The 20,172-nt window shown below is 41.6% G+C and overlaps 1 protein-coding gene and 1 pseudogene across 18 annotated transcripts in view; one reads left to right on the top strand and one right to left on the bottom strand.

Annotated features, from left to right (window-relative positions):
• The window catches only part of SLC39A10 (solute carrier family 39 member 10), a 313,899-nt gene that overhangs the window by 87,200 nt on the left and 206,527 nt on the right, over positions 1–20,172 (bottom strand). For 4 of the 18 annotated variants that reach the window (XM_078328053.1, XM_054257742.2, XM_035305185.3 and 1 more), the window contains exon 1: positions 3,165–3,220. The exons of 6 other annotated variants lie outside the window; for them this stretch is intronic. Coding sequence is in view for 1 of the 12 variants with exons in the window: in XM_035305188.3 (XP_035161079.2) it covers positions 2,837–3,188 (352 nt within the window). In the remaining 11 variants the exon portion in view is untranslated. Of the gene's footprint in view, positions 1–2,021; positions 3,221–3,861; positions 4,000–5,146; positions 5,279–20,172 lie in introns of those variants that run through there. 8 more of the 18 variants (XM_078328061.1, XM_078328062.1, XM_035305188.3 and 5 more) reach the window with 4 other exon arrangements.
• On the top strand, positions 4,681–5,363 carry LOC100388563 (small ribosomal subunit protein eS10 pseudogene; annotated as a pseudogene).

Here is a 20,172-nt window from a genome sequence, read left to right as displayed (position 1 = left end):
CACTTATATGAAAGATGACAAGATTATAAAACTTCTGTTATAAAGGAAAAAACCAGTTTTCTGCTTTGACTGCCTACATTTCTCTTCCATTTCCCATTGTGTACTTCTTTTGCAACTATGACTGGTATCACTTTAAAATGCACTAGTAATAATGTCCTTCTGATAAAAAATTCATGGCATTTCCAATACTGAGGTAAGCATTATATACATATAAGCTGACATTTTTAGCCAAAGCATAACGGCAAATTTAAATTGTTTCACCCAATTAGCATTTTAAACTTAAAGAGCTTGACAAGCTTTGCATATTCATGTGTCATAAGCAGTATGTGACAAAAAACTGTGGAGTATGCACCCCCCCCAAGAAATTTAGTTTGGCAGGGAAAACAAGATGCACATGTGATTATAAATTAGAAAATGGAAGACAGGCAGATACAAATCCATGAGTACTATAAGTAACAGGACAAGAACAACAAAATAACTGTACCCCCAAAGGCCAAGTAGAGACCATCAAAGCTCATTCTAGGGGAAGTCAAACGGGGTGGAGGGAGAAAAAGAATGTAGTCTTTTTAACTGCTAATGAAAGAACTGAAACATCTGTATGTAGAAAAAGGTAAAAATCAATTCAGTATCATTTTCAGCCTTTTGGTTCATTATCTCATTTAATGGTCACAGTAAATCCATGAGTAGGGTTTTTGTACTTGAAGTTCAAAAAGAAGATTAAGATAAGCAACTTCCTCAAGGTAAGCAAACTAATTAATAGATCAAGGTTTTGAACCTTTAAAATTTCACTCCAAAGTCCTAAATTCTTTCCAGTATTGGTCAACATTGAGGGTAGAAGGGTGGGGTGAACAGAATAATATTAACAAGGTAAACGTATCCAATCAAAAGCAAATGACCATCCCAGATGAATTTTCCTTGCTATAATACTACATTCTATCTTCTCCAAAATTCACTTTCAAAAGAAGGCACAACCCCTAGGTTAGTATTTGCATACTCCACTAGAGGCCTTCTCAAAGTACTTCAAATCAGGTGCTCAAAAAAGGGAAGGACCGGGTTAGCTTTTAACCTGTTAGTGGAATTTAAATTAGTAACAGGAAGAACTAATACAGGTTATCATTCAATGTATTATTGATGTCATTTCCTATGAGGTATTCCCTAACCATTTCTTTTAAAGCAGCACAAAAGTCATTCTTGCACAGGGGTTCTTATCCAAGGGTCTATGGACAGAATTAAAAATGTTTGTGAATACGGACAGGAAATAAAAGGATAAATCTCTATTTTAAGTAGCCTGGCATTTAGTTATCTCTTCAGTTACGAATGCAGGCAAAAATTACAGTGATGCGAAGTACCTGATAGGAATTTGAGATTATATTTAAGCTAAATTCTTTAAAGATCATTTACAGTTCTCACTAGTTTGAAATTGTTAAGACCAGTCACTGCTCTTGATAATGCTTTGCTAAAATATAGACGTCATATTTATCTTCATAACTAGTTCAATATAACTGGTTTCTGTTGCAATTCAATGTATTTCATACATTTAAAACCATCATTCTGTGGTTCACCACACGAAAAAATTAAAAATCCCTACCAGCACATCATTGTTCTATTTTCTTCACAGCACTTATCACTGATATCATGCAGGTTTCCAGTAAGGAGCCACTGGAGTAACCAGTGTCTGTAGAATATGCGTTGTCTGGCATGGATCCCCAAGTTCTAGACAAAGTAACTCAAATTAAGGTACTCAAATATTTGTACAATATAGTCCTAATATAAAACAATACACAGAGTTGAGGCTTTCAATTGCAGACTAAGAAGGAACTAAATTCTTCTCCAGCTTTTCCATTACTTGCTTGTTCTTAATTATGTACAATTTAGATACATATCCAAAAAGAAAACACAAAGGAAATGTAAACCTATTACATTCTAGTTTTGCTCCAAGAATGACTCAGTTCCAATAAAACTAGGACTTAACAGCAAAAAGCATAAATAAAAGTTAAAAAAAAAAAAAAAGCATAACCTACCACACTTATCTTTTTTCTCTAACTTATGTGTTTTGTGCCACTGTTACGTAGAATAGGTACTCGAGTTTACGACCCTTCCAATGGAGGGCTTCAGGTTCTGCAGTGATATTTCTTCCTCGTGCCAGATCCTTAGGACAGCCCATGTGGACAGGCTCCCACGTGAACATTTCTTTACAGAAGCCACAGGAAGACCTTGAACGTCATGTAGCTCGCGCCCTGGCAAGGCCCCCGCTTCTTAGCTGGGGCGTTCGGAGGACCCCCAAGAGAGGCAAGGAGTTCAGCCGATTCCCAGAGACCGAGAGGCGGTGCGCGAAGGTTCCTCTACGCGCTCCCCCTGCCGCGCCCCACATCGCTCTCCACCTAAGCGCTTTCCGGAACAAAGCCGGGCGGCCGCGCCACCTCCGGTCCACCCGGCCGGTCCCACCAGCCCGGCCCCACCCTCGTCTTCAGCTCCAGGGACCCCCCTAACACGCCGAGATATTCACTCCCCCGCGCTCCGTCTCGGCTTTTCGGTTGGCCCAGGAGAAAACTAGTAGGAGTAGAGGCGCCGCCGTCCGTTAGCCTCGGTCCGGAACAGCGGCGCCAAGGCTCCATCCTGGGGTCCCCTCACCCCATTATAGACCGGAGGGAGGACGGGATTGGAAGCAACCGGGGGGCTCGTCGCCAAGCCCCCAAAGACCTGTCTTCAGATGCCCCCAGCCTCGCCCGCCCGTGCCGGCTACGCCACCCGCGGCCCGCGCGCAGCCCCCTAACCGCCGCCGCCCGCCCAGCGGTCACTCCCCCACCCCAGGCGCGGCCCGTGAGGCTCTGCCAACCTTCACAGGAGGCTGAGGGGGGCGCGGGGCTCCGCACGCGGAGTGGACGCCGCCGGCTCCAGACCCCGCGGCCCGCGGCAGCCCAGAGCGCACACGAGGAGCAGCGGCGCCCCACACGCTGCCCACCACGCACTCTGCTTCGGCTCGCCGCCGCCGACTGCAGCAGCTGCGGGAACCCCAGCGCCTGGATCCCTGAGAGACCCAGCCCCGACTCCCCGGTTCTGTTCTGCCTTTCTACCCCCAAGCTGTCCCGGGACTCGCGGTCTCCGCCGCGCACGGGGCCGGTTCTGGGGGAGGGAATGTAAACAAATCGGGGTTTTATAGTTACCTCACACTCGAGTGCCGTGTGCATCTCCTCTCCGCTCGGTACCAAACCCCGGCTGCACCAAATCGTGTATTCATCAAAGCCGACTGCGCTAACTGCGTCGCAGGAACCCGCGCGTCAGACACCCTGCTACGCTAGTGGCGTATAAGGCCCACTCAGCTCCCTGCGCAGCCGCACCCCGTCCGCCTATGGGTGCTACGCTATGGACGTACACGCTCCATCTAGCCCATGGCTTCAGATAACGCCGCTTGCGTAAAGAAGCCGCAGCACTCGCGGATTCCACACATCGCCTGAGCAATAGGAAATTCAACTCTACGCAAACTGCGGAGTTCCGTGGCTCCGCGATAGTTTTGTTCCAAGAAAGGAGGCTACGGGGGAGTTGGGGGCGGCTTCTTAACGCATGCGTGGAGCGCCCTTTATCATTCGCCTTTTCTCCTGGCTTAGCACGTCAGTGCTGAGGCCTTGGGCATGGCGGATGAGTAATGGAAGCTCCAAATGCGAACGCTTTCGCCAAAAAGCCTCAGAGTGATCAACTGGAATGTTCCTCTGTGTTCGAGTTAAACATCTGTGTTCAGTTAATCCCGCCCCCTTAAAGTAACCTTTTCAGTCTCTTAGGGCAACAGCAAACTTTATTTAGTGCTAAGTGAGGATGTTTTGCATAGCTCCCCCTCCCACCCGTTCAATTCTAAGGCACACTTACTGCGGGTCTTCCAAGCCTAAAAGAAAAAGTTGAGTCCTGAGAACATGTCATGCATTTAGAGAAATTCTCGAGGCTTTTTGCAACTTTCCAAGATCTTCACCAGCCTACTCCTCAATTGATCGATTATTTCTTAACACTCTATGACAAAAAAAAAAAAAAAAATTCCGATTCAGCCAAGCATTTCCGTGAACTTCTGCCTACACCTTGCTCATTCTTGCCCGGATTCCATTGCTCACACCATACCTCCCATCTAAATGGTCTCCTCCCCTCTTAAGCAACCAACCACCAACCCACATTATCTTAAAAGGTGACTCGACTCTGGACATCTTACTTTTGCCTCATTACTCTGCTTCCCGGCTCTTAATCCACGTGTTGAGGCTTATCTGCATTCTGCCTGGGTGCCTGGGTTTCAGTATCCAACCAGAATATACTTAATAGAGCGAGTTCTGGGGATGCCTTACTGGTGTCTAGTAGAGTGCATAAAACCATGAACAGCAGTAATCGCAGGTTTCAATGTATCAGGTACTCCCAAAGTGCTTTTCATGTTTATTAATTTAATCCCCATAACATGGTGAGGTAGGAAGCTGAAGAACACAAGACTTTAAATTGCCTGGTATCACAGAACAGGCAGAGAAGAGGGTTGGAATTTCCAAACCCATTTAGTATGGATGGCTAGATTGTCCTGTTATCCCGCATATTATTCCTTCATGAAAGAAGGTTATTTTTTGTTTTGTATCTCTACAGAAAACATCAAAAACAACGAAAATGGTGCTTAATAAATGCCCACTGAGTGTCATGCATAGTTTAGGACAGTGAACAACTCATATCCCCTTTTCCTTGTTTGGAAAGCCAGGGTGTGGACCTCACTCCTGCTTACAAAGGGGGAAGTCCGCCTTCCTTTCCAGCCCAGGCCCCCGACCAGGACCCTACAGCCGCCGAGATGTTGATGCCTAAGAAGAACAGGATTGCCATTTATGAACTCCTTTTTAAGGAGGGAGTCATGGTGGCCGAGAAGGATGCCTAAGCACCCGGAGCTGGCAGACAAGAATGTGCCCAACCTTCACGTCATGAAGGCCTTGCAGTCTCTCAAGTCCCGAGGCTACGTGAAGGAACAGTTTGCCTGGAGACATTTCCACTGGTGCCTTACCAAAGAGGGTATCCAGTATCTCCGTGGTTACCTTCATCCGCCCCCGGAAATTTTGCCTGCCACGGTACGCTGTAACCGTCCACAGACAGGCAGGCCTCAGCCTAAAGGTCTAGAGGGTGAGCAGCCTGCAATACTCACAAGAGGGGAAGCCGACAGATACCAACAGCAGGAGTGCTGTGACCTCGGTGCCGATAAGAAAGCCGAGGCTGGGGCTGGTCAGCAACCAAATTTTAGTTTAGAGGTGCATTTGGTCGTGGACATGGTCGGCCACTGCAGTAAAATTGGAGAAGATTATTTTTCATTGAATAAACTTACAGCAAAAAAACAAAAACAAAAAAACAGAGGGAGAAGTTCTTAGTTGTGGAGGAAATAGATTAAGCCTGAGTCCTAGTTTCAGGTCTCGCCATTGCCACTAAATGTGGGATAATGGCTGTGGTCCTCAGATTCATGGATAAGTTAAGGGAATTGTTTTAAATATATTGAGGTTCATCCTAGAACTAAAGTCCTTAGAGTTCATAAAATCATTATAGTACAACCTTTGAGTGAAGAGGATAAGAAGCATCCAAATTAGCCTCTTATTTTATGGATCATAATTATTTTATTGAACACATTATTCTCAACACCCTTAAAACATACATAACTTTTCTTTCAAATATCAGTAAGATAGAGCACTAGCATTCCTTATGCTTTAGGGCAACTATTCTGCTTTTTTTAGTAATGGATACGCAAGGCTAATTATTGAGAAATGATACGTTGCTGAGAAACGCTAAGTGTATTAATGAGAAATGCTGAGTGTACGATAAAATATGTTGTTTGCTAGGGAGAATGATGGCAAGGAAAACCTAGTCGCCTCCCCACCCACACCCGACCCCCGTAGAAAACTACTTGGGGCATTCTAAAGTGGCAGAACAATATCTAAATATCATACACCGGTTAAAACAATTCTTTAAGCACAGGACATCTGACCCTGCCCCCGTGGCTCCCTTGTGGAGAATACTTTTTAGTTTGCCTGTGATCAGTGGTAAGCAAGCACCAGCTGCTTACTTGGTGTATTTTTATGTTATGAGAAAATACCGAACATCTGTTTGTTAATAATAATCACCTGTTCAGAGAGAATAAATTCGAGGGTTAGCGTCTGCTCAAGGCCTTCAGCCTGGAATGCTATCAGCCCCTGAGGCTCTCAGCTGGGAAGGCTGTTGGCCCCCCACCACATAGTCTCACTTTGTTCTATTTGGGTGTCTGCTTCTTACTGCCTTTGGCACCGCCTGGGTGGGGGTCTCTATGGCTGAGCTGGATTCGGTAGCCAATGTTCAGCTTTTACACACAGGTAAGGCTGAACCAATTGATCAAATACTGAAATACTTCCATGCAAATTGGTTAACAGCTGCAACTCTTGAGTGGTATCCCCCCATGCTTCCCACCCCTATGCTAGTCCTTCCTGTCAAGATTCCCAGACCTCCACATTTTAGGAACTAGTGGGTTAACACCTGGCTAAGATAAAGCCCTTTGGACCCAGCTCTTATTAGTCACTCCCATTCTAATTGGTTGGTGCATATTCTTTACTAATTGTTACACATTTTGAATGTCATCCCTATAGAAAATTATGTGGTAAGTAACTTGAAAATGGAAACTATATCTCCTACCACTTTTTAAACTCATCCAAACATTCATATACATTCAAGTGTATACACACTGATTTGGGCAGATTTTCAAGGAAAATTATCAGATAGGATAAATGATTAATCTACACACTAGCATATTACTTTTCTCCTAAGAAAAGGAATCTCAGAAAATAACTTTCAGGCTTACACAAAATCACCTGCTGAGTTAAACAATGGACACTACAGCAACAATATCGCTATATAAATTTCATTTTTACCAGCTTTATATACAAGTAATATTTTAAGGTAAAGAATTTCTAATATGTTAGAATGATAAAACCTTCTGAAAGAGTAAGACATTTTCTTTTTCCAGCTACCTCATTTGATTCATAAAGAAGCTCATCTGAACTATAAAAATAGTATAAATTATTTTCAGTACCTGGGGGAAAGAGAGGTACTGAATTCTGTGTAAATGGTTTATCTTTCATTGTTTAGCTTATTCAAACTGCTTCAGCCACAATGTTAGTTCACATATCTAAAATTTTAAATGTAACCAGTCTACCTTTGTGAGACATGATACAGTAAATCCAAGGGTCTTTTTGCCCCTCAGAAGATTAGAAAAGAACCAATTACTAATACAAAAGAGAAAATAAGAAACATGCTTCATACCTCAATCTTTAGCAGTGGCTAAAGGAAGTCCATATCACAAACCTGGCTTTCCCTCTTACAGAGAAGAAAACAGTCATCATACACAACAAAGTTAAGAGTCGTTAATGAAATCTATAAAGAACATGACTAACTCTAAGAAATCAGACCTTTCAAACTCAGTTGTTCTTTCCATGGATCAAGATTAGTAATAACCAATGATAAAGACCTTTCCTTAAATTCATCTCCAATTTATTTTTTTATTTTTATTTATTTTATTTTTTTTTTTGAGACGGAATGTTTGCTCTTGTTACCCAGACTGGAGTGCAATGGCGTGATCTCGGCTCACCGCAACCTCCGTCTCCTGGGTTCAGGCAATTCTCCTGCCTCAGCCTCCCGAGTAGCTGGGATTACAGGCACACGCCACCGTGCCCAGCTAATTTTTTGTATTTTTAGTAGAGACGGGGTTTCACCATGTTGACCAGGATGGTCTTGATCTCTTGACCTTGTGATCCACCCGCCTCAGCCTCCCAAAGTGCTGGGATTACAGGCTTGAGCCACCGCGCCCGGCTCATCTCCAATTTAAACTCTTACTTTTTTTTAATTGTACTTTAGGTTCTGGGGTACATGTGCAGATCATGCAGGATTGTTGCATAGGTACATACATGGCAAGGTGGTTTGCTGTCTTCATGACCCCATCACCTATATCTGGTATTTCTCCCCATGTTATTCCTCTCCACCCTCCCCACCACCCACTGTTCCTCCCCTAGCCCTCGCAACCAACAGAATGGGAAAATATTTTTGCAATCTACCCAACTGACAAAGGGCTAATATCCAGAATCTATAAAGAGCTAAAATAGATTTATAAGAAAAAAAAAACCTATTCAAACGTGGGCAAAGGATATGAACAGATACTTTACAAAAGAAGACATCTATGAGGCAAACTCTTACTTTTACACGACCAAAGCTTTTAGACAAAGCTATGCCTAGAGAGGCTGTAAACCAAAAATAAAATTTTAAACCTCCCAACTAACTGAATGGCCACCTCTTCTTTGCCAAGGGCATTCCAAAGTCAACCTGAAACACTAGTTCCAGGCATGATGGGTATGGATGGTTGGACATGCCTCATTATACTCTCCTCACTTTAAAATTCAGGCACAGGCCAGGTGCGGTGGCTCACACCTGTAATCCCAGCACTTTGGGAGGCCAAGGTGGGTGGATCGCCTGAGGTCAGGAGTTCAAGACCAGCCTGCCCAACAAGGCAAAACCCCATCTCTACTAAAAATACAAAAATTAGCTGGGCGTGGTGGCGAGCACCTATAATCCCAACTTCTTAGGAGGCTGAGGCAGGGAGAATCTCTTGAACCCAGGAGGCAGAGGTTACAATGAGCTGAGATCTTGCCATTGCATTCCAGCCTGAGTGACAGAGCAAGACTCTAATTAAAAAAAAAATTCAAGCACAGATGACCAGCATTAACATTAAAACAGACCTTAAGACAGATGGAAGAGACTCTTTGTAGATACTAACATGAGATAGCTGGCTCTGAAAGAATTCAAGGTATTTTTCTCCAAAATACATTTCTCTGACATATTTTGAAATGGCCTTGCAAAACTGTCTCTTGTGGGAAATATCTGGAATATCTACATTCTGTAGAGCAGCAGTCCCCAACTTTTTTGGCACCAGAGACCAGTTTCCTGGAAAACAATTTTTCCACAGATGAGGGTAAGGGATGGTTTCTGGATGAAACTGTTCCACCTCAGATTATCAAGCTTTAGTTATATTCTCATAACGACTACACAACCTAGAGCCCTCACATACACAGTTCACAGTAGTGTTTGTGCTTCTATGAGAATCTAATGCCACGACCGATCCGACAGGAGGCATAACTTGGGGAGTAACGCTCACTGCCTGACACTCACCTCCTGCTGTGTAGCCCCATTCCTAGCAGGCCATGCCCGGGAACCAGACTAGGGGTTGGGGGATCCCTACTGTAGAGAATCCCCTTCCCTTTCCAAGTCTCACCCCTGATTCAGGAGAGAATTAACTAAAAATCTGGCATCTTTTAAAGTCTGGTAAGAAACATTTACAGTTTATTCTCTCTGAAGGCTGCTACCTGGAAGCTTCATCTGCATAATAAGAACCTTGGTGTCCATATCCCTTATCCTTTTTTTTTTTTAATTTTCTTTCTTCCCCCTCCCCCACAACCCCAGATGAGTCTCAGTCTGTTGCCCAGGCTGGAGTGCAGTGGCACGATCTTGGCTCACTGCAACCTCTGCCTCCCAGGCTTAGGCAATACTCCTGCCTCCGCTTACCTAGTAGATGGGATGACAGGCACCTGCCACCAAACCTGGCTAATTTTTATATTTTTTGGTAGAGATGGGCTTTCATCATGTTGGCCAGGCTGTTTTCAAGCTCCTGCCCTCAAGTGATCCACCCGCTTCTGTCTCCCAAAGTGCTGGTATTACAAGTGTGAGCCACCATGCCTGGGCTAAATGTTATTTCTTTTCTGACCACTTATCCCCAAGTTCTACATAGCCCCTTATCTTAGCCCAGACACCCCCTCCTACTGATTCCAGGTTTTAGATAGACTATTTCAACCAACTGCCAATCAGAATAATTTTGAATCCACTTATGACCTGAAATCAGTCCCTGCTTCCAGTTGTCTCACTTTTCTGGACCAAACCAATGTACATCATACATGTATTATGTCTTTTTTTTTTTGAGACAGAGTCTCACTCTGTTGCCCAGGCTGAAGTGCAGGTGCAATCTTGGCTCACTGCAACCTCTACCTTCTGGGTTCAAGCGATTCTCATGCCTCAGCCTCCCGAGCAGCTGGGATGACAGGCGCCCACCACCACATCCGGCTAATTTTTTGTATTTTTAGTAGAGACGGGGTTTCACTATCTTGGCCAGGCTGGTCTTGAACTCCTGACCTCGTATCCACCCACCTCGGCCTCCCAAAGTGCTGGGATTACAGGCGTGAGCCACCATGCCCAGCCTGTGTTATGTCTTATGTCTCCCTAAAATGTGTAAAACCAAGCTGTCGATCAAGTACCACCTTGGGCACATATTCTAAAGATTTCCTGAGGTTGTGTCGCACAGGCTATTGGTTACTCATGTTTGGCTTAGAAAAACCTCTTCAAATGAGTTATAGAATTTGACTCTTTTCATTGATGAAGACATTAGTCAGAAGCACAAGGAAGACTAAATAATATTGCTGTATCAATGTGGTGGGGTGTGGGGATATTAAGTACCAGAACAGGTGTTAAGATTTGAAAAAGGGAGCTGTGTGCAGTGACTCACACCTGTAATCCCAGCACTTCGGGAGGCCAAAGCAGGTAGATCACTTGAGGTCGGGAGTTCAAGACCAGCCTGCCCAACATGATGAAAACCCATCTCTACTAAAAATACAAAAATTAGCTGGGTGTGGTGGTGCACACACACTGAGGTTCTTGGGTGGCTGAAGTAGGAGAATTGCTTGATTCTGGGAGGCGGAGGTTGCAGTGAGCTGAGATCACGCCGCTGCATTCCAGCCTGTGTGACATGGTGAGACTCTGTCTCACAAAAAAAAAAAAAAAAAGAAGAAGATGTCAGCAATATGTAGGTAAAATTCCAAACTGAGGCCTCAAAATTAATAGCTATCTATTCATTTTAGTGACTATTTCGGCCTAGGGATTGAAGCTCCAGCTCTAAAACTGATGCCAGAGAAATTTAAAGGATACAAGTTATTTCCATTATTCGAGACCTGTGGCACTGTCTAACATCTAACAAGGCAAATATACTGACAGAATGAGGAAGTTGGACCCATGGGGTATTCTTTTTCTTACCCCCTGAGAAATTATAGTTCTACCACCTCATTTTTTGCAGACTCTACATGACATTCCTAAGGTAGGATAACTAGGCCTTGAAAGGCCCATGGAAGTTCTCACTAGAGGAGCACAGCTGTCCTTATACTCCTTTCTAAATTAAAAAATATATATTTTTTGAGACAAGGTCTCATTCTGTCCCCCAGGCCAGAGTACAATGGTGCAATCACAGCTCACTGCAGCCTCAACCTCTCTGGCTCAAGCAAAATCCTCCTAGGTCCCACCTCCCTCGCTTTCCCTACCCACAATAGCTGAGACTATAGGCTTGTGCCACCACACCTGGCTGATTTTTTTTTTTTTACTCCTTTCTAAAGAGCAAGAATTGCATATCTGAGAAGGCCATCCTCTTCCACAGACCCTACCATTTTGAGACGGGTACACAAAGGCAGGGAGAAATAAACCAGTACAACTTGTCTGATGCACTTGAGATCATTCTAAATTGTTAGGCTTATGCACTAAAACTCAGTTTCAGGCCATCTGCAGAGACAAAAATAGATTGGAGAAATGAAACAATTGACACAAATATGTAAGCAACTTCACAGCCAGGGGAGAAATATTAAATTTTTTGATTTGCCTACATGATCCTAACCTTAGACTAACCAGAACCCTTAGTTGAAGGGTTTGTATTGCCATGGCAATACAAACAAAAGGCCGTTAGCATTAGGCATCTCTCCTGGAAGACAGACAATAACAGAAAAGCTTAAAGCCTCTGATTGACCATGGCAAGTCCTTTTGAAAATACAAATGAGACCAGGCTCAAGAGAAAGAGAAAGATGTACTTAGAAGAATGAACAACAGCAAAAAAACTCATAGCGAGAGCCAGACTAACACACTGACCACACATTTACCCACATCATAGTGCCATGAAGACTTCTCACCCTAAACCTATTCTTACTTACTTACAAATTTCTAGAATTCCACAGTTAGCATTTCATCCCGGGGCCTTGAAACCAAAAGGACTTTGACTCTGAGGGAAATTGGTACAATTTTATTACTTATTTATACCTCTGTGGGAGTATATTTTCTGTAGGTCTTTTCTAAAGAGGAAGTTCTAAGAAAAGAGAAAACACTGTTGTCTAAATTCTTGAGGGTAGTGTGGTGCAAAGGGAAAGAAGAAAAACTGTAGACAAATTGCTAACTTCTCAATCTTGCTTCCAGCCAAGGTCATTCACTCAGAGAACAGTAAGATGAAGACAAACAGTAGGTGTGGTAGGTAGCCATTTTAGATAGTTTGCAACTCTACTGTTGCAGTAGAAATTGGCTTTTCAAAACCTAACTCCTAGTCCAAAGGAATTAGAAAAAAGTGGCATAAATGTCCACATGAATATTGCAAACTTCAAAAGTATTTATGAGTGATTACACTTCAATTTAAGGAAAATTATCAACATGGAAATGAATTAGCAATAAGTTTACCATGTAAATTTTTTTTTAAAAGGCTCATTTGTTAAACTGGTTGAAATTAATAAATCCACTTTAAAATTTATTTTAAAATGTCATCACATGAGACCAAATTTCAAATTTTGCCTAAGGCTTTAAAGATAATTAATAAGGAGACCAATTTCACACCTGACATTTATGAAAATAATCAAGGACATCGTCTAAAATCAAGACACGCATGTTTTAGCCTAGCAAATGTTGCTAAAAAATATTTGATGGCAACAATGCAGCAAAATTCTAAATATTAGGGAAGGCAATAAATGAATTGTCAAAACAAGAATAGCTTGTAGGGATTTCTGAATTTTTTTTGTACTATTTCTAGGTAAAGCTTGGATTGTATTTTGTACATCATACAATGAGCCACTTTCACATTCCTCATAGAATCCTATAAACCATCTCTTCTTTATAGCACATATCTTTTTGTTGTTGCTGTCATTCTTTTTTTGTTTGGTTTTTTCAAGCACACATATTTAGAGAAGTTTTGGAAACTTCCTAATATTTTATGAGAAATGCTTCTGGCAGTGCCCAGTAGTTAGCGACCCATCACGCTTGGCTTTTTGTTTCTCATAGATGATCTCACCTACAGCCTCCAATGACTTCATCACACTCAAGTTTCATTTTAATTACAATGACAGTTGCTTTTTCTAAGCACTTATATTTTACAATCTTCCTTCCCACCCTAACCACATGAAGCTGTTTGATTTAAAATGTGCCAGGCACCATTTAAATCCTCTAAATGGAACTCATTTAATTCTATAATAACCCTCTGAGGTGGATATTATTGTGCCCATTTTACAAATGAAGAAAACTGAGATGGTTACGTAAAATATGTCAGAGCCAGGATGCCAGTCTGGCTCTAGAGGCTATGTTCTTAACCCTCACATTCTTGGTTGGTTCTTAACCCAACCTCTTTTTTTTTTTTTTTTTTTTTCTGAGATAGGGTCTAGCTCTGTTACCCAGGCTGGATTACAGTGGCACTATCTTGGCTCACTGCAGCCTCGACCTCCTAGACGCAATTGATCCTCCCAACTCAGCCTCCAGAGTAGCTGGGACTACAGGCCTATGCCACCATACCTGGCTAGTTTTTAAATGTTTTGTAGAGATAGAGTTTCATCATGTTGCCCAGGCTGGTCTTGAACTCCTGGGCTCAAGCGATTGGCTGACCTCCATCTCCCAAAGTGTTGGAATTACAGGTGTGAGCCACCACGTCTGGGCTGTTTCTTTTTTTAATTACTAAAATTTTCAGAGGAAGTGGTATAGATGTTTTTGCAAAAGTAGGGACCTGTGTACAGTCTTGATAGAAGAGGCCAGGTAAGAGCCAGGTCAGATGGCTCACCTATATCACTTGAGCCCAGGAGTTCAACACTAGCCTGGGCAACATGGCGAAATCCCATCTCTACAAAAAAATTCAAAAAGTTGCCAGTTGTGGTGGTGCACACTTGTAGTCCTAGCTACTCAGGAGGCTGAGGTGTGAAGCTCACTTAAGCCTGGGAGGTCGAGGCTGCTGTGAGCTGTGATTGTGCCACTGCACTCCAGCCTGGGTGACAGAGTGAGACCCCCGTCACACATACACAAAAAAAGATAGAATCAAACCTGAACAACAACTCTTCTAACTTATTACCTATGGGTTTAACTTGCTCATTCAGCTTCATTTTCAATACCTGTAGAGTGGTTAATGTTTTGCTGGCTATCGTTTATTTTAATTTTTATTTTTTTGATCAAGGTAATACATTAACTTTGGATCAAATAGAAATACATACTACGACATGAATTAACCTTAAAAACACTATACTAAGTGAAATAAGCCAAACAGAAAAACACAGATATAATATGATTTCACTTCTATGAGGTACTTAGAATAGGAATATTTAACAGAGACAAGAAAGTAGAATAGAGGTTACCAGAGGACTGAGTGGAAAGAGGGAATGGGAAACTAATGTTTAATTGGTAGCATTTCTGTTTGGAATAATGAAAGTAAAAAAATAAAGCATTGCATAAATACAAATTAAACGAACATACGATCTAATGTCTATAATGTCAAGGAATGAAACCGTATTATATAGTATGTAAATGATTTTATAAACCTAGAACTTTCAATGTAATTTTGAGACAAAGTTTCTAGAATTAGTTTGTATAGTCTCCCTATATTTTAAGTAGGAACTTCAAATACAAACCAGTAGCTGGTTTGTATAGTTGGAACAGTGAGATAACCAAAATGTGTAGCAAATGGCATTCACCAGTGTGATACTATTATATCTCTGCCCAGCACTCTTTTTTTTTTTTTTTTTAAATAAAGTAGTTAGATTGGTCATGGATGAGGCAACTAGGCAAACTTTAAATATGATGTGAATGTGATTTTCTTTTATTTTCCCTTTTTTTTTTTTTTTTTTTTTTTTTTTTGAGACAGGTGTCTCTCTGTTACCCAGGCTGGAGTACAGTGACATGATAAAGCTCAGTGCAGCCATGACTTCCTGGGCTCAAGTGATCTTTCCACCTCAGCTTCCTGAATAGCTGGGACTACAGGTGAGCACCACCATATGCAGCTATTTTTTAAAATTTTTAGTTAAGACAAGGTCTTCCTATGTTGTTCAGGCTGGTATTGAACTCCTGAGCTCAAACAATCCTCTCACTTCGGCCTCCCAAAGTGCTGGGATCACAGGCATGAGTCACCAAACCTAGACACAAATGTGATTTCCAAATTAATCGGCTCCATTCCAAAACAAATCTGCCCTCTTTGAAGGAAAAAAAAAAAAAAAACTAACTTGCATTTAACCTAATTAAATATTCAGCTATGTTTAGAATGGAACTAAATATAATACTCCTATTTATATCTCCTTTTATTTGTTTTGATACTTTGTAGCACTCCACATTCATACTGAAAGCAAAACAGGTCTTTTAAATATTTACTGCATATGTGCAATATCTAAGCTAGTACTCAACTAGTACTTAGCTAGTACTCAGTATCCATTCAGTTACTAGTAGAAGTGACAGTATGACTGGAGATCATTTGACTGATTTAAATATATAAACCTAAATTATTTAATAAGTATATTTATGAAACACAGGCAGAGATTCTATGGTTTCACAGTATTGACTCAACCTACACAATAGAAATGAAATAAGATGGACACTCTGAAAGAAGGGCACACATCCCTTAGCATTCCCTAAGTAAACATCCTTGTATGCACTCTGCCTTCTCTCTCTCCTTTTCTCTGCCAAGAATGCTTTTCTACAGGTACTTGACCCACTCGTTCAACTCACCTATTGCAGTTGGGCTTCCATTCCTACTAGGTTATCCAGACTGACACCCAATGGCCTTAGTTACTAAATCCAATTGTCACTTTCAACTAGTATTCTATTTACTTTCTCTGCTACTTTGAGGCAGTTAACCACTTCCTCCAAAGCCTCAAGAAACTTGATGAATTTGGTGGTATGGTGAGATGGCATCTCCAGGACAGACACCTTGAGCAGTAGCCAAAGGATAGTGCGTTTTTCCCATAATGATTGTCCCACCAAGTAAGGTATCTATCTAGTTGTCCCACCGTCGGCCTTGCTCTCCTTTAAATAAGAATCTGGCACCTCCTTTTCCTTTAATAGCAGGCAGCACTCTTCTGGTTTCTCATTAACCTCTCTAGTGGCTCATTTCCTGGCTTCTTCAAGGGCTTTTATTCTCTAACCTTCCATACAGGGAGGCAATCTCCTTCTGGGTCCTCTTATGTATTATTCTACACTAGTGTGTGTAAAGGAGTGTTTTAAGCACCACTTTATCAGTTCCTAGGGGCTCTTGTTAAACGCACAATTTCTGGACCTCTCCCAACAGCTACTGAACCAGTATCTTGGGGTGAAGACCAAAAATCTGCATTTTAAATCAGCTCCTAGGTACTTTTATCTTTAATTCAGTATGATAAATACTCTTTAATAGACTCATCCTGGGTAATTTTGTCCAATCTCATGGCTTCAGTTACTGTCTGCATACTGGTGACATCAATTTCTCTGTTTCACATACAAACATTACACTTGGATCATTTAAAATGTCCCAAGAAGAACACATTGCTTCTCAATCCTGCCATTCTTCCTCATTTCCCCCAATCCTCAAAATGGTTCTGCTGTGATCCTCAGGGGTTTGAGGGAGAAAGCAGAAGTGAGGGGGTTATTCCTTATCTTCTCCCTCAACACACTGTCTGTCCTTAGAGATTCTCTCTCCTTGTGTCCAGACTTCTACCTTTCACCACACCCAAGTTACTCGGCTGGTTAAGGTTATTACCAACTATGGCCTAGTTGGCCTCTGATCAAGCCTACCTAAAATCCATTCTCCACTGTGAAAATTAGAGTCATCACTAATTTGATAGACCTTTTGCAGCTTCCCATAACCGCTGGGTTAAACAATTTGTCTGACAAACAATTATCTGCCCTAATCTGCTCTCATATTATCTCTGCAGATTAATTGCTTGTGACTTCACACTAGAACTACACTATCGGGCCAGGCACAGTGGCTTATTCCTGTAATCCCAGCACTTTGGGAGGCCAAGGCAGGTGGATCAGTTGAGGTCAGGAGTTTGAAACAAGCCTGGACAACATGGTGAAACCCTGTCTCTACAAAAAATACAGGCAGGGTGGCAAACGCCTATAATCCCAGCTACTCGGGAGGCTGAGACAGGAGAATCTCTTGAACCTGGAAAGAGGAGGTTGCAATGAGCTGAGATCGTGACACTGAACTCCAGCCTGGGAGACAGAGCAAGACTCCATCTCAAAAAAAAAAAAAGAACTATTCTATCTAATATGGTAGCCACTAGTCACTTGTAGCTATTCAGCACATGAAATCTGGCTAGTCTAAACTGAAATGTGATATAAGCATAAAACATATATGCTGAATTTCTAAAACTTAGTACAAAAAATATATAAAGTCCCATTAATAATTTTTCATATTGATTACACACAAATATTTTAAGTACATTGGACTAAATAAGAATATTATAAACATTCATTTTACTTTCTTAATGTGAGTACTAAAAATTTTTTAAATTTTAAATTGCATGTGATTCACATTACGGTTCTCTTGATCAATACAACTCTAAAACTCTACAATCCAGCCATACTGAAAGATTTGTTACTTCCTCAGATGTTGTGCTTCTTCTCACTTGAAGTGCCTCATCTCCTCAGTACCCCTTCCCCTTGCATTCTCTGATTACTTCTGATTCGTCCTTCAGGAATCAGTTTATACATCACTATGAACTTCCCTGCTCCTCTTTGGGTTAGGTGTCCTCCTATACACTTACATGTGCCTTCCACCATAATACATGTTTTGCACTGTGCTGCATTTGTGGCTCACTTATCTACCCCCTCCCTGCTCCAGGATGTCTCCTATACTCACCAATTCCTTGAGAGCAGGGACTGTGCCTTGTTCAATGTACTATCTTCAGCACCTGGCACATTGCTTGGTGCAAAATAGGTACTGGGTGAATATTACTAGGATGGCTGCTGGAAATGGCTTCCCTGGACCCAAAGCATGAAACATAGCTAATAATAGTGTATGTGGGAGGGGTTACAAATTAATATTTTCTCTTTATCCTTAACCTGTCCACACCCTATCAAGCAACACCCCAACTCTCTCTCACCTCTTTTGCCCCAATAAAAATTTTAAACTTCATCAGTTAATTTGAATGAGGAAATGATCAGAGAACAAAATGAACACAACTTTTGTTTTCTAAATATTTTTAAATTGCTTTACTGCTAGAAGATATTCATTGTGAGAAAAAATACCTATTCATTGGGAAACATTTTTATACCATTTCTGAAGATCAAGTCTTTGCAGGAATTTAAATGAAACCTAAGATCAAATCATTTTCTCTATAATCCTGCACTGTTGGCATTCATAGAGAAGCTTTAAGTACATCAAATATTCTGGCATACTCACATTATAATTAACATTTCTATTACTCCCTGTTTAAAAAAATTAATGTATGCCAAATATAAAAGCCATAAGAACAAACAGTAACTATTTTTTTTTTTTTTGCTCAGCCTCATTAGATATAAAATTTTAGTGGCGTCTTCAAATATTCTGGCATATTCACATTATAATTAATGTTTCCATTACTCCCTGTTTAAAAAAATTAGTGTATGCCAAATATTAAAGCCATAAGAACAAACAGTAACTATTTTTATTTATTTATTTATTTATTTTTTGCTCAGCTTCATTAGATATAAAATTTTAGTGGCGTCCTCAGTGTTCATCCAATTTGATCACTTTGGGATTTTTGGGGTTTTTTTTTTTTTTTTTTTTAATGCTTCAGGGCTTTTCATGGCATAGGCAAGGCTTTCGTACTTGTGTGTTAGGAGATTAAAATGTGTTAAGGACTTATAAAGACAAATATTAAGCCTCACCCCAATTTAAGGTACTACTTAACTGCCCTTGTGCTTCCACTTCTTCAACACTTATTTACTTCTCAACTTACTGTTACGCCTGTGTATTTACCACTCTGGTGAAATTGCTCTCCCAAGAGTCATCATTGAATGAGGGTATATAAAAGAGTCACAGAAGCCAATTGAAAGAGCTCCCAAAAGCCAAATATGACATAATTTGAGCAACAAAATCAATAGTTTGGGGTTATAATCCGAACTATAAAACGAATATCCATAACTCCACACCGATATAAATGAATGAAGAAATTAATTAACAATGGCAGAGAACAGACAAGTATCTCCTAAAGAAGAATTCCAAATAACTTATGAAGAGTTTCCATCTTTTAAGGATTAAGAGCAGTCGGGCACTGTGGCTCACACCTATGATCCCAGTGCTTTGGGAGGCCTTTGGCAGGGGGATCACCTGAAGTCAGGAGTTCTAGACCAGCTTGGGTTACATGGCAAAACCCTGTCTCTACTAAAAATGCAAAAATTAGCTGGGTGTGATGGCGCTCACCTGTAATCCCAGCTCCTTGGGAGGTTGAGAATTGCTTGAACCCTGGAAGCGGAGGTTGCAGTGAGCAGAGATCATGCCACCACACTCCAGCCTGGGTAGCAAAGTAAAACTCCATTTCAAAAAAATAAAATATAAGAATTCAGAACATAACTTCCCACTCATTAAGTGTGGGCTATCCATAGTGACTCCCTTTGAAAAAGTACAGTCTGGAAATGGGGGAAAAGAGTAACTTTAAAGTGGAAAAACCTGACAAATGCTTACCCAGCCAAAAGATCAAGGTCAACATCAACAATGACAAATCATGTTGCTAGGAGTTACCTTTGTTACAATGTGATGAAAATGGTACTTTACCCTTGTGGTCTTCCTCCTCAAAACCCTTAACCCCAGTCTGATCATGAGAAAAACATCAGGGACATTCTACAAAATACCTGACCAGTACCTCCTCAAACTGTCAAGGTCAGTCAGGCACAGTGGCTCATGCCTGTAATCCCAACACTTTGGGAGGCCAAGATGGGAGGATCCCTTGAGGCCAGAAGTTCACAACCAGCCTAGGAAACATAGTGAGACCCATCTCTACAAATCTAAAAATTGGCCAGCCATGGTGGTGTGCACCTGTAGACCCAGCTACATAGGAGGCAGAGGCAGGAAGATCACCTGAGCCCAGGAGTTAGAGGTTACAGTGAGCTATGATGGTGCCA

Source organism: Callithrix jacchus, chromosome 6 (assembly GCF_049354715.1).
Source record: "Callithrix jacchus isolate 240 chromosome 6, calJac240_pri, whole genome shotgun sequence".
NCBI classification, from domain to species: domain Eukaryota; kingdom Metazoa; phylum Chordata; class Mammalia; order Primates; family Cebidae; genus Callithrix; species Callithrix jacchus.
This window is presented reverse-complemented; position numbering and strand designations above follow the sequence as displayed.